The sequence below is a fragment of the Peromyscus californicus genome, unplaced genomic scaffold (assembly GCF_007827085.1).
Source record: "Peromyscus californicus insignis strain IS unplaced genomic scaffold, ASM782708v3 Scaffold_20__1_contigs__length_68692818, whole genome shotgun sequence".
Lineage (NCBI taxonomy): Eukaryota > Metazoa > Chordata > Mammalia > Rodentia > Cricetidae > Peromyscus > Peromyscus californicus.
Window position 1 is genome coordinate 58,016,946 of NW_026294503.1, and position 10,216 is coordinate 58,027,161.

Here is a 10,216-nt window from a genome sequence, read left to right on the forward strand (position 1 = left end):
CTATATCAGACTGGCCTGTGGGCATGTCTGTGGGATACTTTTTTAATTGCTAATTGCTATCAGAGGGCCCAGCCCACTGTGAGCAGTACCATCCCAGGGCAGAGGTCCTAGGTTACAGAAGGCACATAGCAGAGCAAGTCACAGGGATCCAGCAAGCATGAGACATTCTTCCAAGTTCCTCCCTCCAGGTTCCCGCAGTGATAGACTATGTAAGACGTACTAATCCTTTCCCTCCCCAGCTGCTTTTGGTCAGTGTTTTATCTCAGCAACAGAAAAGCAAACTAGGACAGGGATGAGGGGTTGGGGATGCACAAGGCACAGGCACATCCATCCATAACCGTGGGTCAGAGACAAATAAGTAATGTTATCTATGAAGCTGCTCTATCCAAAACTACTCTTTTGGGAAAACCACCATTGAAGTGATGGGATCTTTCACACTGCACTGAACCCTGCTGCCAATGTCTTCTTCCTAGTTTGAGTGTTCTTTGCTGCGGAAGACCCACTGGCACTTGCCTCACTTCAATTACATAAAGCTAACCCTGAATGTCACACGGATTCAGAACAGAATCTTGAAAACATGGAAGAGCAACTAAAAGAGCATGAATGAGAAAACCAATTCACATAAGGCACACGGGCCAGGGACACTGCAAAATTCTTGAGTTTTATGGCTGTGTCAGGTGCCAATAATAGCCAACAAGGTGACTGGAAAAAATCCTACAATGGTTATGAATTTGCATGAAGGTACCCTGTATGAATGAAAAAAAAACTTGTGGAAGCCATAAGGTTACTGAATGAAAATTCCAGTGCCAAGAATGAATTGCCTCTTCGAGAGTTGGCTAGGAAGATCACTGAGGCTACACAAACCAAAAAGGGTACTGCTGGTGCTATAGGCTATATGCTAAACTAGATGGTAAGACTCTTGGTGAAGACATCATGAACTGTAGTAGAATATTTTAAGGTGTGTTCCTTTTGTTTATGTTGCATTTGTTTAACTCTGTGAAGCTGTGTTACAGTACCTGTCTGAAACACCTGATGGTCTAATAAAGAACTGAACAACCAATAGCGAGGCAGGAGAAAGGATAGGTGGGGTTGGCAGGCAGAGAGAATATATAGAGGGAGAAATCTGGAAAGGGAGATCTAGGAGCCAGAGAAGGAGGAGGACATCAGGGGCCAGTCACCCAGCTACACAACCAGCAACAGAGTAAGATTTACAGACGTAAGAGAATGGGAAAAGCCCAGAGGCAAAAGATAGACGGGGTAAGTTAAGGAAAGCTGGCAAGAAACTAAGCCAAGCTAAGGCCGGGCATTTATAAGTAAGACTAAGCCTCTGTGTGTGATTTACTTGGGAGCTGGGTGGTGGCCCCCCCCCCCCCCCCCCCCGCCAAAAAAAAAGAAAAACAGTAAAAAACCAACAACAATGAACTTTGGTTGCAGGACTTGGAGAAATCAGGACAAGCTGAGCTCAAAGCATAGTCCCTACTAGCTATGATTTGTAGTACAGAAAGGTACTACAAAGGCTGCTGAAGAATTGTTGCCAATGGTCTTACTCAGCAATGTACCCTTCATGTTAACACCCTGAGTATGCCATGCAAGACGTGGCCACTGATGCAATAGTGTCCTGACTGACAGCACACTCAACCACCTTCCAAGGCCTGCTCCACTGGAAGGAACTATTAGTCAGGCTAAGAGCCCAGGGCCAAGGAGGTCATAGAGCCTACTGGAGAAGTCACCACTGTGGTTTTGGCTAAATGAATACTATGTGCCCCCATCAAACTGCCTTTTATGTTTATGCCTGTGGATTATTACTGCTGTTGGCCTTGGTCAGAAAAACTTCTTTTTGTAAGGTCAGTGATTACTATAGAGACTCATAACCAGTCAAAGTGCTGAGGAGAAGGGACTCTTACCATGCATAATAGCACAACGTTCCCCACTAAGTAAGAGAAAATAATCTTAGATGTTGGCTCAGGGACATGTGGAAAGGGGGCCACAAGGAGTGAGAAAGAGCCAGAGGACAAAGTAGAATGCTGAGGAACTCTGTTCTCCTGCCAGTGCCATCTTGAAATCAGTGGGGCTGCACAAGACATCTCCTAACCGGAAGGAGAGACAGTACAGGCATTTAAGAAGGTACACAAGGCCCCCTTCTCCTCTGTGAAAATAAACAAACAACTTACGGAAGGGAGACTCTTCGTGGGTGGTGCATGCTCCTCTTCTAAGTAACCCCAATTAAACCCACTGGTTCACCAAGCTGGTTGGTGTAGAACTGTCTCTTTGGTCAGTCACCAGCTCTATCTGAGGTGAACAGAAATAGGATTGCCCAAGAATAGCACAGACCCTGAGCACTATTTTTTTTTAGCATACAAGAACCAGTATTACGTAGGTTTTCTAAAAGACGTATGCAGCATTTGGAGGAAGAGATCAATTAGCCTGCTATCTCATTATTTCATGAAAGAAATGGTACAGGATTCTAAGCTGTAACGACAGAAACCGAAAAAGGATCTGAGAGACAACCCATGAAGGTTGTACGTGAAGAGTAACAGCAAGTCAGGCAACACTGGTTTCTAGCTTAGGTACTAGAAAACGTTTATGCCACATACAAGGTAAGGAATACAGAAAAGTCAGATGTGAGGAGGCAAAAATTAATTTCAGAGAATTACTAGGGAAAAAGGAGTGTTGGTAATATCAAAGAAGGAATATTTTAATTCAAAAGCAAAAGCCACCAACACCAAAGACCCAGAAGGTGACACTTAAAAGACTGAAGCCAAGTCAACAAGTTTCAGCAATAAGAGATCATCAGTTATCAGACTAACTGGGAAGCAGAAAGAGTTCCTGCTCAAGTCAGCCTACTCTATGCAGAGAAACACAGGCCTGTACAACTGTGGGCAGCAGTTGTTTTTAGTTTCCGGATCTCTTCAAGCTCTCAAAAGCTATGTTTCTGTGGATTCTGTCAAGATGTATTTATTCTTATTTTATGTGTATGGGTGTTGACCTGCATGAAGATATATGCACCACAAGCAGGCAATGCCCAAAGAGATCAGAAGAGGTCACTGGATCCCTGACAAGTAGCCACACTGGTGCTGGAAATCGAACCATGATCCTCTGGAAGATCAGCCAAGTACTCCTAACCTTTGAGCCATCTCTTTAGCCTCTGTTTCCGTGTTCTCGTCTATGTATATTGTACTAGAAATAAAAACAGACCAAGCTCAGTGACAGAGCACTTGCTTTACCACCCATGAGAGCTTGCTTTCCATGTCCAGAAAACACACAAATGCATGTTTGCTAGTTCATCTTAAAACACATCACATTTTAATTAAATGACATATTCTTTATAACGGCAAAGAATCTCTGCATTTTCCAAAATAAAGGTAAGTTTGTGTACAGTGCTCTTTTTGGCAAGATTCCCACATCTGCTTAACCAAAGTGTTCTGTCGTACCTATCTACGCATTTAATTTCTAGTACTATGTTATCTTGGTCCAAGAACATGAAATATACTTAGGCTCCAACAGGTATGTAAAAGAAGAAAAAGAGTTGTTTCTTTTCTAAAAAAGAAAAAGACAAGTGTCTTCCTTCATAGCCCAGGCTGACCTCAAACCTGCCATGTTCCTGACTCTACTCCTAGTCCCCAGACACTAGATGTGCCAGCATGGGCCGCCACACCCAGCCTCAACTCTGCTCTTTCAAGTAGCTGTGGATAGACTTCTTTCTAAGTAGCTGTTTCTTTTTCCTTCTTTTTTTTTTTTTTGTTTTTAATTTTTTTTTATTTTGGGGGGGGCGGGGCGGGGATTGGTGTTTTGCCCGAATGTATGTCTGTGTGAAGATGTGAGATCCCCTGCAACTGAAGTTACAGAGTTATGAGTTGCCATATATGGGAATATGCCATATGAGCTGGGAATTGAACCTGGGTCCTCTACAAGAACAGTCAGTGTTCCTAACCCCTGAGCCATCTTTCCAGCCCCAGTAGTTGTTTCTTAAAGTTTAGATGCAATGGAAAACCTAAAACCACATCAACTCAGTTTTCAAGATATTTCCTTCAAGACCTTTCTACTTTGTACTTCGATTATCCATGCATGGCTCTTTTATTTTTTTTTATTTATTTTTTTTTTCAGTTTTTTTGAGACAGGGTTTCTCTGTGTAGCTTTGCGCCTTTCCTGGAACTCACTTGGTAGTCCAGGCTGGCCTCGAACTCACAGAGATCCGCCTGGCTCTGCCTCCCAAGTGCTGGGATTAAAGGCGTGCGCCACCACCATCCGGCCCATGCATGGCTCTTTAATGCCACATGCTGCATTGGTTATCAGGAAATAACAGCTCACTAAGTTATACAGATCTTCCAGATGTGGAGACAGTTCATGAAAATATCAGAAATTACACTCACTGATATTATCACCAATCTTACCAGACAAAACATATGGAGAAGAGCAAAAAGTAAAAGTGAGATATACAAAAACTTCTGAGTGTTCAGAGCACCAAAGTTATTATTTTGGTTATGGGTTTTTAAAAGTATAGTTTTCACTTGGTTTTATATCACTGATGCAAATACCATCAATTTTTCTCTTGAATGTGACAGACTCACTGCATTTACTTTCAGAAAATACCCGTCAAAGTCTCACATCTAACTAATTCCCGTCTTCCGGGTAGCCTTTCAAGTGGCAACAGTACAAGTGTCTCCCTTTTGTCTCCAACCACCACAGCTGGGCCTACAGCACAAGTGCTGTATGCGTACTTCCCATTTTGTTAGACTACTAAGAGGAAAAACTTAGCAGAACTGGCCAGTTACCCTGCTTCAGCAGGGACACTCGCAGGTGAAGCAGGGCGAATTCCAGTGGCTGGTGGGGAAGGGTGCCCTGAATACAATGGCATGCAGCTCTTCTGCTCCGACTCACACTGAAGTGAGTATCCGCACATACCACCGCCTCTGCACTGCTCACCACACAGTTAGCAGTGAGAAGGACAAGACGGCTTAGTGCTGCTGTGAAAGCACCTTGGACGTCACAGTGAACGACTGTAAAGAGCACTTTTAGAATAAGAAGGTTCCTCCTTCCACTCTGAAAATCATTACTAGGTACAATCCAAACACTTAATCCCCTTCACAATTTCCCTATAAACAATGAACTTGTATGAGTTCTTTAACCCAAGATAAACAGAGGATAAACCCTTGAGAATAAGTCCCTAAATAATAAGTAGACGTGTTCATCAAGTTGTGGAGGATCAGGAACTGTGTTTCAAAAGAAAACCATTAGATGGCCCTTGTTTTGCTTCTCTTATTTCTATACCAAGTGTCTAGAAAAATTGGTACCAAACCTCAAAGCAATAAACAGAAAGCCAGTGACAGATAGTAAGTACATTTAAAGGTTTTGACCTGGTAATGGTTGGCTACTTTAGAGTTTCTTCAAAATCTGTACTTTACAATTTATTCCTACTTTATAGAAGCTGAAATAACTTTTTACCAACAGTCAAATTCTAACCATAATACTGTGTTAGCTATAAAGTATAAATACATTTTAATAGGCAATTTTCATCTCTTTAGTTCACATGAAAGATATTAATATGACCTCACATAAAGAATTTATTTTAATTATTCATTTATTTTATGTGTATGGGTGTTTTGCCTGCATTTATGTCTATATACCATGCATGTACTTGTTACTGACAGAGACCAGAAGAGACCATCAGAGCCTCTAGGACTGGAGTTACAGATGGTTGTGAGCTGCCAAGTGAGTTCTGGGAATGGAATGCAGGTCCTCTGGAAGAGCATTCAGTGCTCTTAATTGACGAACCACCTCTCTAGTCCCTCACTTATAAAATTATATATAGCCCAAAGTGTTTCCCATCCACAAAAACACTAACGAAAGAAACTAAAATCTCCTCATGAGAGTGAGTACCTAACTGAGATTCTGTATAACCAAAGAAACTAAAGAAACTTTGCTGAATGCTGACGTGGTTCAAACGAGACATGAAGTTACCAGACTCCAACCCAACATAAGAACTAGCACTTTTTCTACTACACCACCTTTCCCACATCTCCCCAAAATGAGACCAAGCAGACACCTATCCTGAAAAATTACATTACCCGTTATGCTTGAATGCCGTGTAGGGCTAGGATGACTTACCAGCTACCATTCAGACAACAGCTCAAAAACAAAGCAAACAACTTTGTCACTTTTATTTGTAACTATCTGCTATCCAAATTAATCAAGAGAGTAATTTTCCAAGGCTGAGTGTGTGGCTTCAAGTCAGAGTACTGTAAGCACCATGCCTGAGGCCTGAAGTTAGACACCCACTTCATTCAATCATCCAGCAAGCAATTAATACCTTCATGAGCAATAGGAAATACTTTCCTTTCTACAACACTGAATAGTTAGTTCATTTCCTAAAGTCTCACATGCTCTTATTTATGATACTTACTTTAAAACAAGAGCCAGCTATACAGGAGACTAGGCGGCACCTCTGTTTTGGGGGTTTGGGTTTTGTGTATTTGTTTCCTTTTTAAAATATTCCCTGTCTGTCTGGGGTGGCTCATACCTGTAATCCCAGTACTAAGGAGGCTAAGGGAAGAGAAATGCTGTGGGTTCAAGGTTAGCCTGAACTACAGGGCAAGGCTTACTCAAAAGAATCCTGTCTTTCTGACATCTATCACTGTTTAGATAAAAGCATAATACAGAAGTTTACGATCCTTGCACTATCTTCTTGTTCAGTCTAGATTTTTTTAAAGGACTAAACAAATTTAAACTAAAGCCATCAAATACAAAATGAAATTCAAGGACAGAAACGGCATAAGCTATGTCCAATCCCTTTTTATTCTGACATACTTGCTATGTATATAACACATTCTGTGGAATGATGCAAATACCAAAGATGGAGCCAAAGAAAATACTCATCTGAACCAGTTGCTTAAAAAATTTACATATTAGCCCGGCAGTGGTCGCGCATGCCTTTAATCCCAGCAGTCTGGAGGCAGAGGCAGGTGGATCTCTGAGTTTGAGGCCAGCCTGGTCTACAGGGCGAGTTCCAGGACAGCCAGGGCTACACAGAGAAACCCTGTCTCAAAACAAAACAAAAAATATATCTAAATACATATATAAGTATATATCCATTCCAGTAAACTCTTTAAAGAAACACTACGAACCCATCTTCCCACATTAAAAAAAAAAGATGTTTCAGATGTCTAGAATGGCTTAGGCTTGGCCTCACATTTGGCAACTAAGACAGATTCAGTTCAGAGGTCTTTCTGACCCAAGGGATCCAAGTACTGGCTAAGGTCACACAAACAAGTTGTTAGCAAGCTGCATCCCTATGCTCTGGAGCTACCCACTCCTGCTCTGCTTCTCGCCAGCCTTATTCTTTAAATTACTCTAACTGCTAATAAACATGCCAACTGGGGGAACAACTCCTCCCAAACACTGAAACGTTGGCTTTTCATCTGTGTTCTGCAGTCCTTGAATCGTGTTTTCCTATTGTTCCGACAACGAAATACTCTGCATGAAATCAGTATCTACTTATTAACAATGCCCTGTTCTACTGTTCTATCCAAACGTGGATTCCACTCTCGGTTTCAGAAACAGCAGAAGGACAGGTAACCGATAACAGAGAAATGAGAGCTCTTAAGAGTCATCTTAGGGCCAAAGCCAGAAGAGAAGAGACAATGAGAGGCAGGAAGGCGGAAGCTGAGAGGGTCACAGTGCAGAACACTTACTTTTGGGAACAGAGTGTCCCTTAGACTTCTGGTGAGCTGCCCAGAGCCTCTTCAGTTTCAATCCACATGACAACGCTTCAGTGAGTCCTCCTCAAGTAATGTTTCCACCACTAAAAAGTGGATCTACAAGAGCTTAGATATACTGGTGTAAAAAAAAAAAAAAAGTCAGGGGCCCCCAGGTTGGCCTCAGGCCTCTTCTAAAGTAGGCCCACTCCTCTGTCCTGGGCCAACTGCCCTGTGTACTAGTCGCTTCTTCCAGATGCCAGGGATTCAGCCTGCTGCCTCTCTTCTGAGTGTTCCAACCTATTCTATTTCTCGGGGCTCCTCTAACCCCAAGACTGGCTGTGCAGCAGGACACCAACTTCCCCCCTTCCTTGCTGTCTCTGCAAATAAACAAATAGGCTCTTCTAGTTCCAGGATTTTTCTAACAGCTACAAGAGAATAGAGGGGGAAGCGAAACAAAAAGCACCAATAGAGTGGCAGAGATTAGGATTATAGTCATTGTCTCTACTTCCAGGGAAAGTCAAATGTTCTCCATATCGCTTATTTACAAATACGTAGATATACAGTTCCATGCTAAGCCATTCTCGTCCTTATATAGACATAAAGATACACCCCGCTTTTCACAACGCTTAAAACGTGAGTTCAAAAATAGCAAATAGTGTATCGTTTTAGAATCTTTCCTTTTAACTTAAAAGGTATTTTAAAACTTGCTTTTTAATAAACATCATGAAATGGTGAAAATATTGTGTCTAATATAAATGAGTTCACAGTAAAAGCCTATTGAGATTTACAAGGCAGGTATGTCAAAAGCAACTAGTATGGTAGAGACGATAAAATTCTGACATGCCTGTACACTTAAAATTTTAATAAAATTCTATAAATTGCATTCAAAACCAGGATACCTCATTTTTAGAAATAACTTGAACTGACTACTCAGAATATGTCAAAATTATATAGGCCCTCTTTTTCAAGCAACAAGAAACTTCCCAGTGTTCTTATCGTGGTAATGTGTATTTTAATAGGCTTCATAGTATCAAAATAAATACCTTACCTAATATTGCTACAAATCACAAGACTCTAAGAAGTGAATTCAAAGGCTACCCTCCTGCAAAGGACCTACGACCAAGTGTAGACAGATCAAGAATGCCACTGACTTTGAATTTCCTAGATTTAATTCTTTTAAGTTTTTTTTTTTTAAGATAACTATAATACTCTTACATCTACCATACAACAAATTTAGGGCTCCAAACAGGCAAAGATCATGTAATCACGTTTGTCTCCAGCTATTCAGCTCCTCGGGAGTAAAAAAATGTGTTCCCGGGTTCGCCTCCCAACTACTTCCCTGTAAACTATTACAGAAATGGAACCAAAAAAAAAAAAAAAAAACCACAGGACGCAAAACCTTGGCCCGGACCCTTCCGGACATCCATTCCTAAGCAAGTTTAACCTCTTACGATCGGAACAACGAGACACTTTTTCCCCCCCTCCCCACCCCGGAGGGTCGAATGACAGACATCGTAGCCTTTCCTCCACACCCCCATCCCCCTCCACACACACCCACACCCGCACACTAACAACAATGCGGCCAACGTCTTCGTGCCGGGCTGGGGAGGGGGGCACCGCACCGGCCACGCACAAGAATCGCAGCCGCCGCAGCAGCCGCCGCCGCCAGCGACCCCCTTAAATCATCCCCCAACCCCCCTCCGCCCCCCGCAGCCGGCGTTGCGGGCGCCGGCGCCGCCGCCACCGCCGATCCCTTGAAGCTGGGTCGCGCCCCAACCGCGGCCGCCGCCTGGCTGGGCCGCCCCGATGTCCCCCGCGTCACGCGGGGATGGGGTAGGGTGGGGTGGGGTAGGGTGGGGTGGGGTGGGGGGGATGTCGCCGGCCGCGGGCGCGCGGGACTCACCGGGTGGAGGTGCCCTTCCGCACATCGCACATCATGCACTTGAAGGCCTCGGCGCTGTTCCGGAAGGTGCAGACGCTGCAGTCCCAGTAGCCCTCATCCGAGGCGGGCTTCGGCTGCCGCTTCGGCCTGCAGGACACAACCGGACACGACGCAGCGCGGGGTCAGCGGCAGGCCGCGCCCGGCCCCGTGCCCCGCCCCGCCCGGCCCGCGACCCCCGCCTCTCACCCCCCCCCCCTTCTCTTCTCTTCTCTCCCCTCCCCGCCCGCCCGCCCGCTCGCCCGCCCAGCACCGCGCGCGCGCGGGGGAGGGGAGCGCGGCCGCTGACCCCGGCCGCCATCGCGGCCCATTGTGGGCAGCCGAGCGCGCGGCGCCGTCCCTTCCACCTCCCGCTATCCCCCCCCCCCCCGCCCCCGAGTCCGTCCACCCCGCCGCAATCCCAAGCCTCGGGCCGCGGCCGCCCCCGCCGGCGGGGGCTCGTACCGGGTCGGGCTCTTCTTGTCGCCCATGCTCGCTGCCGACAGCGCGCGCGCGCGCGCGGAGCCGCGGCCCGGCCGGTCTTGTCAGCGCCGCGGGGGTGAGAAGGGGGCCGGCGGAAGCGCGGGGGGCGAGGGGGCGGGGA

The 10,216-nt window shown here is 45.1% G+C and overlaps 1 protein-coding gene across 5 annotated transcripts in view; it reads right to left on the reverse strand.

The window, feature by feature from the left end:
* Yaf2 (YY1 associated factor 2) overlaps nt 1-10,216 on the reverse strand; it is a 65,971-nt gene extending 55,755 nt beyond the window's left edge. Inside the window, exons 1-2 of one of the 5 annotated variants that reach the window (XM_052748714.1) lie at nt 10,078-10,216; nt 9,598-9,723 (exon numbers count right to left, since the gene is read on the reverse strand). In XM_052748714.1, the coding sequence (XP_052604674.1) occupies nt 9,598-9,723; nt 10,078-10,103 (152 nt within the window). In that variant the 5' untranslated portion in view covers nt 10,104-10,216. Of the gene's footprint in view, nt 1-7,688; nt 7,802-9,597; nt 9,724-10,077 lie in introns of those variants that run through there. The other 4 variants (XM_052748709.1, XM_052748710.1, XM_052748711.1 and 1 more) reach the window with 4 other exon arrangements.